The 17,285-nt window shown below is 35.4% G+C and overlaps 2 protein-coding genes across 3 annotated transcripts in view; both read right to left on the bottom strand.

Moving 5' to 3' along the window:
* Positions 1 to 7,326: 7,326 nt before the first annotated feature.
* LOC110878401 (nucleolar protein NET1) lies at positions 7,327 to 14,478 on the bottom strand. Of its 2 annotated transcripts, XM_022126707.2 has the most exons (7): positions 14,241 to 14,478; positions 12,345 to 12,412; positions 11,458 to 12,274; positions 10,245 to 10,661; positions 8,286 to 9,968; positions 8,148 to 8,202; positions 7,327 to 7,702 (listed from the first exon to the last, which is right to left on the bottom strand). In XM_022126707.2, the coding sequence occupies exons 1-7, from the start codon at positions 14,362 to 14,364 to the stop codon at positions 7,579 to 7,581; spliced, it is 3,288 nt and encodes a 1,095-aa protein (XP_021982399.1). In that variant the 5' UTR covers positions 14,365 to 14,478; the 3' UTR covers positions 7,327 to 7,578. The 2 variants fall into 2 exon arrangements, with proteins under 2 accessions (XP_021982399.1, XP_021982391.1); XM_022126699.2 differs by having other exon boundaries at positions 8,286 to 10,661.
* A 2,095-nt stretch (positions 14,479 to 16,573) lies between these two features.
* LOC118491463 overlaps positions 16,574 to 17,285 on the bottom strand; it is a 31,837-nt gene continuing 31,125 nt past the window's right edge. Inside the window, exon 2 of the mRNA XM_035989270.1 lies at positions 16,574 to 16,765. Within this exon, the coding sequence (XP_035845163.1) occupies positions 16,574 to 16,765 (192 nt within the window). The remainder of the gene's footprint in view (positions 16,766 to 17,285) is intronic.

The raw sequence follows: 17,285 nt of genomic DNA, 5'->3' as shown, positions 1-17,285 counted from the left end.
ACTCTGGAACACAGTGTTAGAGCATTCTCATCCAATCCATCAAATTATACATACATTCTACTAAAAAACAACTCCTATATCAATATATTTTCACTAAAAACAAATATTTTTTTCTCTCTTCTTTTCAATTAAATAATATTATCATCACATTTTTCTCTTTCCTTCACTCACAACCACTTTCAATATATATTAAAAAAATTATACTGGGTGAACAGTGTCCCCCCAAATATACAGATGAACAGTAACATTTTCTCTCTCCTCCACTCACAACCACTTTTTATACCCTTTACAATATAAAAACTCACCCTCACAAGTTTTGATGGATTGGATGAGAATGCTCTTAGTTGTTTGAGGATTGGCTTGGATGATTTTTTTTTTTTTTGTTAGTTGTTGAGGAGTGATTTCAACACGAAATCAACTTTGGGATGATATAGGAGTGTTTCTAGTCTTTAAATGCTTGTGTATCACGAAATCAAACTTAAGAAAAACTCAAAGAGGTAGAGATCTAACATAGGTCGTAAATTATGGTTGACATTGTGTGTGTTTAAGAGAAAGAAACTTTATTCATAAAAGGTTTGTTACCGTTAGTTACATCGTTATCATAAAAAGAATGATGACTTTATGAATAGTAGTTATATCCATCGGTGGATTTACAAGGGGGTCAAGAGGGTCCGTTGACTTTCGTACCGGTAGAATTTCCTCTTGAGAAGGTATAGGTGGTGACATAGTTTTACGTGTTTGACCCCCCTAAAAAGTAGAGAGTGGAGAACACAAAAAATTAAAGAGTGAAGAACGCAAAATTGAAGAACAGAGAACGAAGAAGCCCTGCTTGCCGTATCATATAATTTTCTTACAGTATTTGACAGCAACGTGAAAATGGTGTGGTTCAAATGGTCAATCGTTGGCCAAAGCAAATAGGAAGAAGACTAGAAACAATTTTAAAGAGATATAATGTGACAATTTTCTTCTCCCCATCCATTCATGTGAAAAGAACTCTCATTCTCCTATATATTCTCCTATATATTAATTTACGAATGAAATGAACAGTAAATAAATTGTAATATAATAAAATATTATATACAGCTTTTTTTAATAGTTTTATTATCTTAGTATTACAATAATTATTATCCCCTTTACTTTTTAAGCCTGATAAGCTTGGTGTTAACCGGTATTTGTATCAAAAATAACGGTTCGTTATCGGTACATGAAGGTACAAACCAACACCAGCCTACATAAAACGCAAAAGTTGGTACCGGATTGAGTTTGATAATCTTTTAGTTCGAGAAATTTGGAACTGTTATCCAGTATCATTTGCTCATCCCTGATCACGGGTACCGTACGAACACCAACGTTATCGTACAACTTTTTTTTAGTTTCAAGGGTAGGGATGAGCTCGGTGCCAACTGATACCGAATCGGTATTGGTACCGAAAATACCGGTTACGGTATCGGTATATGAAGGTAAAAACCGGTAGCGAACCGGTAATAGGAACGCCAAAAGTCAGTACTGAACTGGTACTTAGGATCTTTCGGTTCAGGAAATTCGGTACCGGTACCCATTACTATTTGCTCATCTCTGACTACGGGCTTCTACCGAACAATATCATTACCATACAACTTTTTTAGTTGATTTTCTTTCGGTTATTTTTTAGTGTTTTTTTTATACATTTTCTTTTTATTCTTGTCAGCGATTCTGTGTGCAACGCGCTCGTAGTGATTTCAAACACATATAAACACAGACTACATAACAAAAAAAGTTCGCCGCAACGCGGCGACAGTTGTTATAACTAGTTTAATTTAAAATGACTAAAGGAGTACAGAAAGTTCAAACAAACAACTAAAAATAAAAGACATCATGCAAACTAAAAGAACCCACATATAGACAGACCATGCAATGTGCCAACGTTGACCAGGAACTATAATAAATGGAGAAGAAGAGATGAAGTGTAGTAAAATTTGATTGTATGTTGGTGTTTGGACTTTTTTTAAGTTGAGCCCATTGTTTCAAAAGAATAAAAATATATAAAAGGCCCAAAAAGATAAGAAAACTAAAAAGAGCTAACATAATATTATTTGTATAGAAGCTGGAGAGTACAGAATGACACTTAAAAGCTGGAGAGTACAGAATGACAAGCTTTAGTCGTTAACTTATTGGTTATTCAGTTATAGGGTATGACCAGGAGTCAATATTATGAAATAAGAATCAACGTTATGGGGTAATTACTTATTACAATATAGCTGTGTGGTTAATTTTTTCTGAGATTTTTTTTTAACATGAAAAGTCGACAAGTTATAAGTATCAATGTAATCCTTTTGGACTTGTCCGTTACGACTTTGGACAAAACAATTATCGGGTGATTCATTTTGGAATTTGTATTAAATGATCGATAATCAAGCAATGGTCGCATCACTAAACATGTTAGAAGTTATGTTGTGACCCTCCAACTAAAACGGTCTAGTTTCGCCACTGGCTATAACCAACATAACAATGCATTATGGCTAGTGTAATTGTTTTATTTAAGCTTGATACTATATATAAATTCGTATATAAGGGTAGTCTAAGGGTTACCAACTTATAAGGTTCTAGGGCAATAATAAATATATAAGGTCGCAATTCACAAACCTTAGAAAGGTTATATGCTTATGTTTCCAAAATCGCCCAAGTGAATCATACATGTGGTGTCGTATTACCCAACGCCTATGTTGGTAGCATATTCTTTGTCTACATTGACAGGTTATACGTACATTGATCCTTTTAGTTACAAGATAAGAGTGCCCCCTAATAACATGTTTTTGGGGGGTGTTTTTTAGAGTGTCACATGGTACCTATCCACCAATCACATGCGTTCTATCACTTGCTCCGCTCACAGTCACAACCGCTTAAAACACTTCTCTCTCTTTCCTCTCTCCTTCCTCTCAGTCTACTCGGTATGGGCTCATCCTTGGAGGATGACCCTCCACATCAGCGCCACGCAGAATGGGTGTGAGGATGGGGCAAAGAGGATAGAGCTAAGGAAATGGGAGATGGGCCTAACATATATATATATATATATATATATATATATATATATATATATATATATATATATATATATATATATATATATTGTATATGTGTGTGTGAGAGGAGGAGGCATTACCTTTTGTCATTTAGCAAGCGTCCTCAACATCTGGCCTGGGACGTTCTCGACGACGACGGCCTGCTGGAAACGGTGTTGAGGCCCGGCGCCGCTCCACGACGTCCCTTGCCGAGCCCCACACCGAGTAGACTCACTCACATAATTGTTTTTACCCGATTTTGTAGAATAACTATACCCCACCCTCTCTTCTCCATCTCACGCCCTCTCTCTCTTCTAAAAAACACCTATTGGGGAAGCTCTAAGTAAAGTATATGCAAATATATGTGAAAGATTGACAATTGTCAACTTAAAGAGTTAAGAGAAGAACAAAAAGGAAAGTTTAGACCAAGGAAGGGGGCAATGTCTTTTTATCAGCATTTCAACGTCAATGATGTTAAAAGTCTAAACATCCTCATCAACATTTTCAGATTTCTCGTAAATTTTTATAGCATATGATTTAATCTATATCTATATAATATTATAAATGAGATGGATTTGGGACATTTGCCATGTTATGACTTGTGGTGGTCCCGGTGGAGCCTCAAGATGATTTTGGGAGGGAATGAATTCTGGGCCATGTGGAGGTGTGATCCGAATTGTATTCGGGTCGGATTTATAATTTGGTTCACCCAGATTCACTTAATCGAATATACTATAAATTAAAACATATCAATTATTGATATCATAATCTCATTCCATATCTACACAACATCTCTTCTTTCTCTCTCTATCATCTAACTTCTTTTGCTTCTTGAATCGAAGGTAGTTGTTGAACCGTTAATTTCTTTATGTATGTCATCGCTTTGATCATGTAGATTATTAGTTTTTAAAAAAAATTGATTCAAATCCTGTTAACAATATTTTCTTTTACTATCTTTCAGATCAGATGTAACAAATTAAGGTATGTGATATATTTGAATTTATAATAATCATATCATTCCGTCACCAACGTTTGATTTGATCAATTACATTAGAGTAAACTGTAACTTTACCCCCTGGGGTTTAAGCCAATTGGCACTCTGACCCCCTCTAACGAAATAATTGCAATTTTACCCCCCCCCCCCAACATTGTTGTTCTGTCGCATAATTACCCCCTGGCATCCAACTCTGTCAAGTAACGTCTGTTTGACTGTTAACAACGTGTGAAAAGTCGTTTTTGCCCCTATTTTATCTATAGTATATAATAAAAGAAACCAACTTTGGACACATGTCATTCATTCGAGTCATCTATTTTTTAGTTTTCTCATCTCTATCTCCTACTTAATTATAGATAATTAATATCAATTAAAAGATAACTATAAAATTAAATTTAAACAATTCATATAGGAGATAATATAATCTTTTGAAATATTTATTAAATTTCAAAATTATTTATCTTAACATTAACAAAAAACATACACTAATATAAATTAGAGTTAATTGCCAAAATCGTCCCTGAGGTTTGGGCACGTTTGTCATTTTCGTCCAAAATGACACTTATGTACAGAATTGCCCCCAACGTTTGTAACTTTTTGCCATTTTCATCCAGACCACTAACTTAGTTTATTTTTTCTGTTAAATTGAGGATATTTGGATGAAACTGGAAAATATAAAACCACAGGGACGATTTTGCCAATTTACTCAACTCTTTTAAATTTCTTTTATTTAATTAATTTTGTTACATATGTAATAAAAAGAATATACATGTGATTTTTATATGAAAAAATAATAGCTTTGTCACATAATTTTTATAAATTTTCATCCAACCACTAAGTTAATTTTTCTATTAAGGCGAAGGATGTTTATAAACTAAGACAGAAATTAATTTCTAATTTTTTATATAGATCAGTTTTATAAAAATAAAATCTATTTAAACCTCTAAATTTTATAAAACTAAAATGCTGATGACCTTATTGAAAAAGGTCAAATAAAAAAATCTTATCATATGTACCAAGTTTGTAATTCATCTTCTACTCTTTTAAATTCGCTCTTAAGGAAACCAAACCTTAAAATTACCCACCAAATTGTAATTTTAATGCTATGAACCAAAAGTTTCTTTACTCAAGCCACTCAGAATAAGTATTAGTTATCCTCATCTTAATTAAATAAATATTTTATTTCTACTAACATATTTCCTAGGTGCTTAACACATTTAAAAAATATGTAACGTTTTACAATTTTTTTCTATCTCTACAACTGATAAATACTAAAAGTTGTAATTGATTGTTATGTGTTGCACACCAATGACGTTTTCTCTCTATAAAACTGATTTATATAAAGAAGCTGTAAATTAATTTATGTCTTAATTTATAAAATTTAAAACATTCTTCGCCTTAACAGAAAAAATAAACTGAGTTAGTGATTTGGATGAAAATTTATAAAAATTATGTGACAAAACTATTAATTTTTTTCTAAAAACTCCATGTATATTCTTTTTTATTATATATGTAAAAAAATAATTAAATAAAAGAAATTAAAAATGGTTTGAGTAAATTGCCAAAATCATCCATGTGGTTTTATATTTGCCAGTTTCATCCAATTATCCTCAACTTAACAGAAAAAATAAACTAAATTAGTAGTTTGGATGAAAATGGCAAAAAGTTACAAACGTTGAGGGCAATTTGGTAGAAAACTGTCATTTTGGACGAAAATGGCGCCCAAACCTCAGGGACGATTTTGGCAATTAACTCTATAAATTAATATAATGTAAAGAATTAAATACCATTTTAGTCCCTGTGGTTTGGACCATTTTGTCAGTTTAGTTCAAAGGTTTTATAATACACAGGGTTTATAAAGATATAGTAAGATATAACTTTTTATTGATTTGTATATAAAATTACATGTGCTCAACCCATACAATACATGAGGTTCTTAATGTTGTAACTTTTTTCATTATTTAATATATAAAATTAAATTTACTCAACCCGTACAATACACAGAGTTCTTAAAGATATAACTTTTTATTAATTAATATATAAAATTACATTTATTCAACCCGTGTAATAAATGAGATTTTTAAAGATATATGTTTTATTATTTGGTATATAAAATTACATTTATTCAACCCGTATAATAAACGGGGTTTTAAAAATATTATTTTTATCATTTGATATATAAAATTACATTTATTCAACCCATGTATTACACGGGGTTCTAACCTAGTTAAAATTATATAAAAAATCAAGAATATACATCAAGTTCATCATCATCATTAGTTCTTCATTCCCAGTTCATCAAGTTCATCACCACCACCACCACCTCCTTCTCCTCTTCTGACTCTGACCACCGCCACCATCAACTCAGCCACCACCTCCGCCAACGTCGTTCACCCACTCACCGCAACACGCACGAGTCTTATCCCCTTCTCCATCTAAACCAATTTCATCACATTTTTTATATTTATTATTATGTTTCTTCTCCTTATTCTTCTCAATCGCGTATTAAAAAGACTGACACCTTTTATGTCGGTCTTTTGTCTGGTTGACAGGACCAAAACGCGGCCAAAGCTCGGCGTTTTGGTCAGGTCAACAGACCCGTCAGACACTCGTTAGTCTTTGTCTGGTTGACCAAACCAAAATACCGCGCTTTGGCCACAGCTCGACACTGCAGGGTGTGAATATAGGACAAAAAAAAACTTTTTGGGGTGGCTATCTACACACCAAGTGTGTAGATAGTTTGAGCCCATATTAAAAGTTAAATCATTTACGCACATGGTATAAGAAGGCGCTCCCTCACTCTCCTCGATCTGCCTATCTGTGGAGGCATCCGATTACAGATGGTCTTACGATCCGTTATGCATGTTCTATACTAAGAAATAAAATGGGGGAAAAAAGCTGTAATGCTTTGATATATTCTTAGAAAGTCATATCTTCCCACATTAGGGCAAAGTAGGGATGAGCAAATCCCGATCATGTCCCAATACTGTCCCGATCCCGAAAATCCCGATCCCGAATTTCGCCAGGGTACCGATACCGATACCGAAATATGTCGGTACGGTACGGTATCGGTATGGTATCGGTACGGTAGCGGTATTTAAAGGTAAAATTCGGTATTTTACCGGTACCGTACCGAACCGGTACTGATCCCGAAAATACCGATACCGAAAATGCCAAAAAGTGGATACCGTTTCCAGTACCGAAAAAATTCGGTACGGTATTTTCGGGATCGGGATCGAGATCGGAACGGGATTTGATACCAAATGCTGATCCCTAGGGCAAAGTATATAAAAATACCTCAGGAAAACAACTCTTGATCATTGATAGTACTTAAATATAAGTCAAAACAAGATTGCAATTGAACATATCTCAAGAGAATATCACTCACATATGTATATGGGAGGATAGAGGGCAAAAACCAAGCATAAACTACCACAAAATTGCCCCCTAATCGTACCCCGCCCAAAAAACTTAACCTTAAGATAATATTTCCAGAACTTGAGGGTAGCAAAAAGAAATTAACAGGATTGTAGTTAAATTTATCACTTAGGGTTGACTATCTGGAACAGATTCAACAGTATCTTCCACTTGTGATGCAGTGACCTTTGCTTTCTTGAATGCACTTGAACTTCTTAAAAGTTTTCCCAGTATCGGGCTCTTTGATTCGTTCCTATGAATAGATGAGCAGTAAATCAAGAATTTTACATAACTGATGGCGAGAAACAGCAGCCGAAAAGTTTAAATTTTATATAGTACATTTGAATGAGTAGGTTTGGGCATCAGACAAGTCAAACTAATTAAATAATAACAATAGTAGTAATAATAATAATAATAATATAAATTATAATTATTATTATTATTATAACTAAAAAGGGCAATGGTGACCGACATTTATATTTATTGTGCTTTCTAATATATTTATATATAATATACATGCAGGATATAACTGGTCAAAACATGACATGTAGGAAGTGTTACCTATTTGGTGAGATTTTACACTACAATGGGTCAAACCGGGTTGAAAGTTGCCCAAGGACTACTTTTAGTGCATACAATCTCCTAGATCATGTTTATTCAAAAATTCAGATTATTATCTTTGTAATCATCAAACTTACTGTGAATTTATATTGTTCTTTCCAGCGCCTTCCATTCCTTTCCTTGCATGAGACCCTAAGACAAATTGAGATTAACATTAGAAGCTTATAAAAAATCAATGAAAAATCATTAAAAATAAATAAACAAAGTGCAGTTACTGTTTCTTATTGAGTATAGGCTATAAGAACTATCTTCTTCTGATGACGACGATGATGACGATGATGATTTATGAGATGGAGCTTGTGTGCTGGAATCTGAATCACCATCATCCCCAAATATTGTTCCAGGTGTATTCAACAAACTCTTCACTTTCTGTAAACCGTTCACTTTTTTCTTCTCCACAGTTTTGACACGAGACTGAACTAACGGCAATTGTTGTCTGCTGGTCTTTTGAGCATCGATCTTTCTGGTCCTTTTTGGAGTTTTGAATTTATCGATATTGGTAATGTTTGGATCTTTTATCACATCAACAGAAACATTGCTGTTCTCATTTTTGGAAACAAGCTTCTGTGATCGGTCATTCCCGGAATCAACTTTTGTGTTCTTCATGTCTTTCCTGCTATCAACGAAAAATTTGGATTCATTCTCAGGAATCTCAACTTCGTTATTAACCTTAGAAAGTTCAGATGCAGTCACATTCTTAGAGGTCTTTTCAGGAAGATGATGGTGGTCAACACTTTGACTTTTCTTTGACTCTAGCTCAACGTCAGTAGACTGATGTTTACTTTGCAGATCTTGAGGTTTATCAGTCTTGTTTGTTTTATCACCGTCTTTTCTATCGGCATCAGGCAAACTACTCTCGGCTTCCTTAACATTTTCAATAACATCATCATCGACATGCTTTGTTACCGACTCATCCTCGTTTCTTCCAGAAGATCTTTTAGTTTTACTTTTCTTTTTCCTTTTCTTTTTCGTTGTATCATCCATCTTCTCATTCTGCTTTTCTACGTTATCCAAGATACCTTGCACATTCACTTGACTTTTGTTCATCCCTGTTGATATATCAGCATCATTGTTCACCGGACTTTCAGAATGTGGTAAAAGGTTATCCACATTTGTTACCGTTACAGCATCATTAGTATCTGTGATTTCTTTCCTTGATTTTTCTTCTATATTTTCTACTGAAACTTCCACCTCTTTGACAATCACATCATCACCTTTCTTAGCATCTATTAATGTTTTCTCCGAATCTTCGTGCTGTTCTCTTTCACCATCTTTTCTATCGGTATCAAGCAAACCGCTCTCACTCTCCTTAACATTTTCACAAACATCACGATTAACATGCTTTGTTATCGACTCATCCTCGTTTCGTCCAGCCGTTCTTTTAATTTTCCGTTTCTTTTTCTTTTTCGTTGCATCCTCAGTCTTCTCGTTCTGTTTCTCTAAGTTATCTAATATACCTTGTGCATTTTCTTGAGTTGTGTTTTTCTCGGTCGTTGATATATCAGCATCATTGTTCATCACACTTTCATTAGTATCTGTAAAATCTTTCCTTGATTTTTCTTCAATATTTTCTACTAAGATTTCCACCTCATTCATGACCACATCATCGCCTTTCTTAGCATCTACTAACGCTTCCTCTGTAACTTCATCTGTTTTTTTATTTTTCCGTTTCTTTTTCTTTTTCGTTGCATCCTCAGTCTTCTCATTCTGTTTCTCTAAGTTATCTAATATACCTTGTGCATTTACTTGAGTCGTGTTTTTCACGGTTGTTGATATATCAGCATCATTGTTCATCACACTTTCATTAGTATCTGTAAAATCTTTCCTTGATTTTTCTTCCATATTTTCCACTGAGATTTCCACCTCATTCATGACCGCATCATCGCCTTTCTTAGCATCTACTAACGCTTCTTCTGTAACTTCATCTGTTTTTTTATTTTTCCGTTTCTTTTTCTTTTTCGTTGCATCCTCAGCCTTCTCATTCTGTTTCTCTAAGTTATCTAATATACCTTGTACATTTTCTTGAGTCGTGTTTTTCACGGTTGTTGATATATCAGCATCATCGTTCATCGCACTTTCATTAGTATCTGTAAAATCTTTCCTTGATCTTTCTTCAATATTTTCTACTAAGATTTCCACCTCATTCATGACCGCATCATCGCCTTTCTTAGCATCTACTAACGCTTCCTCTGTAACTTCATCTGTTTTTCTTTCATCAATAACGGAAGCAAGACCAATTGAAGAAATATCACCGACAAGATTATCAGAATGTTTAAATAGTTTCTTGGTTTTCCTCCTTTTACCTTCACCGGTATTCTCACAACCCGCAGCCTCCTTTTTCCTACCGGGAAGCTTCAGTTCAGGTCTTTGCTTCAGTGAGATATCTGAATCGTCTTTGTGTTTGTCGATCTGATCATCTGCACGTTCCTGACCGTTGGATCCTACATTCTGTTGTGGAGAAGATTTAGTGGCTTCTTTGTTTGTGTTATGCAGCTTTTTGATGATAGATGTAGAGGACGTTTCATTTTCAGCAGCTTTATGTTTGGTTGAACGCTTCAGATAACCCCTGGCAGTCACTCCAGCAGGAGCACCTAAACGAGTTTCAAATAAATGTTGAAAAACATTCAGTAATTTAAATTAAAATTAAGTAAAACTGCACATATAACCCACTTCCTATAACTTGGTAAATAAATAGAAAGAGATATATATAACAAAAGAGGGTGTCTTAGGAACAGTTCCTAAGACACAACCTCTATTTTTTATTATTTTTCTTTATCAAATTTACAACAATGCCATCCATGGTTTTTTTTTTTGTCTTTTCTTTTTGTGTATTCAACCCTTCAGCTTTTAGCATTGTCACTTACACCCCCTTAGCTTTCTAAAAACTTTGTAAAGTGTCATTTTGACCCCCTCGAGTTTTACAACTTATTTTTTATGTACGTTTTTGGTTGGTCTACGTTTTGTTCGGAAACGAGTCGGGTCAAACATGATACGTTTTCACTAGGCAATACAAATTCGGGTTACTTTACGTTTTGACTCCGCCGCAACGCATGGTACACCATTCTTTAACGTAAAAAATATACTATTTCCTTACGTGCTTATTTTTAAGTACGTTTCGTTATAATAAATCCAAATTGGTTTACGTTTCGACATAAATTTTCTCGCTAATGAGTCAAGTCAAATACAATACGTTTTCGTGCTTAGTTTCATGTGTTTTCAGTTGGTCTACGTTTTGACGTAAATCTTGTTCGAAAAAGAGTCAAGTCAAATATTTGGCAATATAAATTCGAGTTATTTTAAGTTTCGACGCCGCCGCAATGCGCAGCGGGTCAATATACTAGTTAAATATAAAAGTGAAATGTGCACAAAGGTATTCGATGTACTTACTCATTAACGAAGAAGGTACTTCATTCTCCATAGTTGGTGTCTGAAGGGCTTCACTGTCTTTCTCCTTCTGAGACATAACAATAGGCGTCTCTTGCTGGATATTGTTTTCCACTACCATTGCTACATCAGCAACAGTTTCATTTCCAACACCTTTAATACTGAGGAGAACAGTGGCTGCTTGATCGAGATCAGAACATTTTTCACCTTTGTTTATTCTCTTATTTTCATCACCCTTATCATTTACCTTATCATTATCATGTGTTAAACCTAGGGTTTCTTCTGAAGCTTTTACATCGCTTTTTCCCCTTTGAGTCTTACGTTTCTTTTTCACAGAAGGTCCATACCCAAAAGCGTCTTGTAGTGGACTCTCGTTATGCACATCACGTGTTCTTTTCTTCGAATTTACATCTGTATTTACAGTATCCAGCTTCTCTTGTGGTTCACAATCCATCTGCTTATCATTGCATAATCTATCTTCCTCAGCATTCTTCGAGACGTCTTTACAAGAATCACCAGACGTAAGTTGATCAAAATTAAGAACTTTTTGGTTCACCAATGATGCGGTTTCTAATGGTGCGGTTTTAGAATGAACTGATGGTGACCCGTGATTATCGTGTCTTTCGATTGAACGACTGTGTGTTACCCATGGTAAGGCTAGTTGATCCCCAGCCTTATGTTTACTCAACTGTTGAATACCATCATTTTGCTCTAAACGAGAAGCATCTACTGACGCAAACCAATTTCTTTTTGTAGCACCGAATGCACTCTTAACGAGCATAGAGTCTGACAAGTGATAGAAGCTTCCTTTTCGTTTTACCTGGCACATTAAAAAAATAAGAATAAATGAAAAACAAAATATCAACACTTTTAAACTAAGAAGAAAGTACCTTCAAACATTCGACTTTAACATCTCCAATAGCAGGAAACAACTGATGATGCTCTAACATTATTTTCCCTGCATAAAGAAGCCATGATGAATTTTGATAAGAAAAATGTACTTATGGATGTTTATTTGAGGATCAACTGATCAAGCTATACGTACATGACTGTCACACTAACCACACACCACTGACACATCATACGGGCCGTATTGAGGGTTATGTGAGGTCGTATGATGCGTTATCCTGACCTCATAAGAACAATAATGTAATACAAGCCGTATGAGAGGGTGTTCGTACAAATCATACAGGATGTATGAGGTGTTTAGTGTTCTACTGACATAGAAAGTTACAGATGTGACAGAGCAGAGGCAGACCACTGAAAAAGCCATATAGCTCGTATGACCTTATATCGCCCTTTATACAGTTGGGGTAGTGTCCATATGGCAGCAGCCTAATTTGAACAAACTAATTTCAAATCCATTCAAGACAGCTAAAATCTTTCCATCAATACGATATTTGAGAACAAAATGCCATGACGAATACGTTTCACGTTAGACTCAAAAAATTCTTAAAACAAAATTAGAATTTGTCAAGAGATAGGTTCCAACACATCCAAAAATATCGTATACAATAAACTTAAATCTCCTATGGCCTCTGTACTTCCCTAATGTTAAAACCTTATCAGTATAGCTTTATAATGTGCATAACTTCATCATGTTTAGCCCTCTGTTGTCATAGCTCACCCAGGCGTGCACCTAGGCCCACCCTTCAGGCCCTCAGACGCATTTTCCAAGCCAAGTTCTGGCCATAGTTGTCAATAGCGATGCTATAGTAGCAATAGCGAATAGCATAGCATATAGGTCGAAGGTCGCTACAGGGTATGTAGCCATAAATAGCGGGTTTTTAGTTATTTTTTATTTATTTTTTTTAAATATAGATATAAAATAGCTGGATTATAGGTTTTTGTTAGATATACATGTAAATTAGCGTATATACCAGGGTATTTTGATATAAAATAATAAAATACATATAAATTTTATTTTTAGTGTATCGCTATTTATAAAATAGCGCCTGCTATTTATCGCTATTCGCTATGCAGCATATAGGTACCTTATCGCTATTTACCGCTATTCGCCATTAACAACTATGGTTCCGGCGAAATTTAGCCAAAAATCATCTGAAAAGGTTTGAAACTTTGAGCTAGTCAAAAAATTATATCAACCCTAAACAAACCTGTAATCAGCCTAAGACGACCTAAACTAGCCCTAAAAAGCCTAAAACATGTCTAAAACCCCTAAAAAGGTATTTTTATACTATACACCTCACCCTTTGAGCCTTGAGTGCGCCTTGGGCCTACGACGACTATGGCTTAGCCCTAACCTGATTCATATATACTGAAATGCCAATTAAATAGCGCACATAATTACATAAGCCAGTTTAATGTAGACTAACACATTTATATACATAATTTCCCTAAGATAAAACATAAAAAACCCTATAGTTTCATACTTGCATGTTTGATGTTTGATTTTAAAGTCAAAGTAGGCATTACAAATTCAAAATTGATTACCAAATTTCATTAGAATGGCTGTTTAGGTCAAACCTAAAATCGGTGATAAAACTATTGCAAAAGGTGTATAACCTCATAATGTTTAGCCCTAACCTAATTCATTCACACTTATCACATAACACACATAAGCCAGTTTGACACAGAGTATCACATTTATAAACATAACTTCCTGCAATAATGCATAAAAAAACCCTACAATTTCATACTTGCATGTTTGATGTGAAAATTAGGCATTAGAAATTCAAAATTGATGTCAGAAATTGTTGGAAAACACTCGCCGTTGAGGTTAGGCGATGATAAAAAAAAAGGTGTATTGAGATTGAGGAAGTTACTTTTGAAATCGGATACGGTGTCAGAGTCGGAGACGATCATAGCCAGATGAGTGTCGAGAGTGGTGTCGAGATAAACGACGTGACGATTGGCTACTCCGTCATCGTGTTCACCTGCCGTTGCCATTTCGGGTGTGTGATTTAGGGTTTGAGAGACTGGAGTGTTTGTGGAGTGTGGTTCTACGGAGAAATCGCCATGTTCGACTGTTTGTAGGGTTTAAGCTTTTTTTTTAAAGGAAAAAGGAAGGCTGAATGGAAGATTATTAATAAGAGAGAAAAATCCCGGATAGTCCCTGCGGTTTCGTTTTTTTTCATCTATGGTCCTCAACTTTCTAAAATTATCTGAATAGTCCCCAACTTTTCATTTTTTGTTTTCGGATAGTCCCTGGGTCTAACTTCAGTTTGCTTTCTCTGTTAAGAGGGTGTGAAATGACAAAAATACCCTTTCCTTAAAAGGCCAAACCATAGGGACTATCCGGGCATCTTCTTCATTTTTATTTATAAAACCCCACCACCACATTTCATCTTCAACCTCCACCCACCACACCATCACCACCGCCTGAAAACAGCCACTATTGAAACACCTAAAAACAAGACATTAAAGAAAATACCAAACAATTTAAAAATATAAACTTACTGCCAGATATAACTGTGCTTTAATGACAAACGGGAGTGATCTTTGAGGATCCATTAGTTTTCGGAACAACCTCTTGAGGCGAAACAGAAGGTCTTGCACTCTCTGCAAAAACAAAAACAGTTTTCAATTTCAAAAACAAAAACATTTTTCAACTTGTACATGTAATTTGCATTTTTTAAACCGATATAAATCCTGTTTCGTTCTGAAATTTTTGTACATTTAATCTAGGTGTCAATGATTCTGAATGGTTAAAAAAAACTTGTATCACTTTTAAAAAAAAAATGCAAGCCAATTGACTCTCATCATACATCTACATGTTATCTGCAATACGTTATACATCACAAAAGAACACCATATATTATAATCGCCAATTTAGAAATTAAACTAGCATCAAATGAATACCTGGCTGAGACTGGTTGACTGTGAACCAAAAAGACGATTGTAGGCTTCAATCTTTTTTAAAATCTCAGCAGCTTCAGGATTATGAATTTGCTGAGATGAAGCCTGACTAGGAACCAACAAAGTAATCTGGCGACGGCAAAGCGGGCATTTACATGGTTGTAGTGATGACCCATGATTCCAAACTTGTAAAATACAATTTCCTAACAGGTAACAGAAAGATACATATAATAAATTAACTATTACGATGATCGATCATATGTAAATTTTTTTACTTCAATCTTGGTCCCTAAAATACAATTTCCCACTGGCCCAGCCATTCAGGGACCAAGATTGAAGTAAAAAAATCTACACCATTGCAGGCAGAACAAAGTGAAGATCGCAAGTCATAAAGATTGAAGTCAACATCAACACAGTTAGTGGCTGTTTTCAGGCGGTGGCAAAGAGGACAACGACAACGACGGTGATTCTGCGCGGTGGTGATGGTGGAGGGTGGAGGAGGGTGATGGTGGGTGGAGGTTGAAGATGAAGTGTGGTGGTGGGGTTTTATAAATAAAAATGAAGAAGATGCCCGGATAGTCCCTATGGTTTGGCCTTTTAAGGAAAGGGTATTTTTGTCATTTCACACCCTCTTAACAGAGAAAAGAAACTGAAGTTAGACCCAGGGACTATCCGGGAACAAAAAATGAAAACTTGGGGACTATTCAGGTAATTTTAGAAAGTTGGGGACTATAGGTGAAAAAAGGCGAAACCACAGGGACTATCTGGGTATTTTTCTCTTAATAAGATTTAGGGGTTGTTTGGTAGCCTCTGAATGGTCATTAAGACGGTACCTCTTAATGGAACCATTAAGAATTTTACCAATGAGAAGGTAGAAGAATGTGACATGTGATGATTTACCATTCAGAGGTTACCTCTTAACCATTCAGACTTGAGGTTACCTCTTATTCATTCAGATATTTTAAACTATTAAGAGGTACCATCTAAATGGTCATTAAGAGGCTACCGAACAGCCCCTTAGAGTTAATTGCCCGGATTTTTTAACTTTTAGTCATCACTTTTTCAGTGGTTTGGCATTTTTTAACTTTTAGTCATCAATTTATCTAAATAGCATGTTTATTTTATGTGGTTTGAACGTTTGTTACCTGAGTAGTCTCCTGAGTCGATGGTTGTTTGTTTGCTCAGTTAAGTTAGTGTGAAATTACTGAATTGTCCTTACTTCTAACAATAATAAATAAAACATAAAATTCAAGTTGGGCCCTCCCTCCCTCCTTTTCTTCTCAAGCTAAACAACCCCTCCTTAATCCTCGGCAACAAAAAAATACCCACCAGCCATGGTCTTCATCTCCCTCCTTAATCCTCTGAGACAATTTTTCTTCAAGCCATTAACCACCTGCAACAAACCATTAACCACCCCCACTTTCCACCTTCGTTCACCATTGTAAGCCCTCACATTTCCGCCACCGCAACCGCAACCCACCGCCCTCACCGTCTGCACCCATCGACTCCTAACCCAACTCCATCGTTGCAACTGTAACCTAACCACTACTGTTCACCTCATGTCGCACCTGACTCCACCCTGTGGGCTATGCAAGTCCAAGGAGCATAAGACAGTGGAGTGCAAAAAGATAAAGGACGCAACCTGCTATAATTGTAATGAAAAGGGGCACATAAAGAGTAATTGCCCGAAGTATGCCAAGAAGGCAGAAGAGACTAAGAAGACAAATGCGAGAGTTTTTCGCTTGGATGCAAAGGAAGCGGTCAAGGACGACAATGTGCTTACAGGTACTTTTCTCGTAAATAATATATTTGCAAGAGTACTGTTCGATTCTGGCGCTGACAAGTCCTTTGTAGACCAGAAATTTTGCCAACTACTAAATATGTCAATCAAAACCCTTGACGTAAAATACGAAGTAGAGTTAGCAGACGGCACGATAGAAACCGTCTCTACTGTTCTAGAAGGATGTGAAATATCCATTAGGAACCATTCTTTTCCTTTATCTCTACTTCCT

This window comes from Helianthus annuus, chromosome 1 (assembly GCF_002127325.2).
Source record: "Helianthus annuus cultivar XRQ/B chromosome 1, HanXRQr2.0-SUNRISE, whole genome shotgun sequence".
In the NCBI taxonomy this organism is placed as follows: domain Eukaryota; kingdom Viridiplantae; phylum Streptophyta; class Magnoliopsida; order Asterales; family Asteraceae; genus Helianthus; species Helianthus annuus.
This window is presented reverse-complemented; position numbering and strand designations above follow the sequence as displayed.

Bases quoted from the DNA above. Each gene is read 5' to 3' on its own strand.
- LOC110878401 (XM_022126699.2), bottom strand. From the start codon at position 14,364: ATGGCAACGGCAGGTGAACACGATGACGGAGTAGCCAATCGTCACGTC. The intron at 12,275-12,344 runs GTACTTTCTTCT...TTAATGTGCCAG, and splicing joins TTAAAGTCGAATGTTTGAAG to GTAAAACGAAAAGGAAGCTT. The intron at 10,662-11,457 runs GTAAGTACATCG...AAACTCGTTTAG, and splicing joins AGTACCTTCTTCGTTAATGA to GTGCTCCTGCTGGAGTGACT.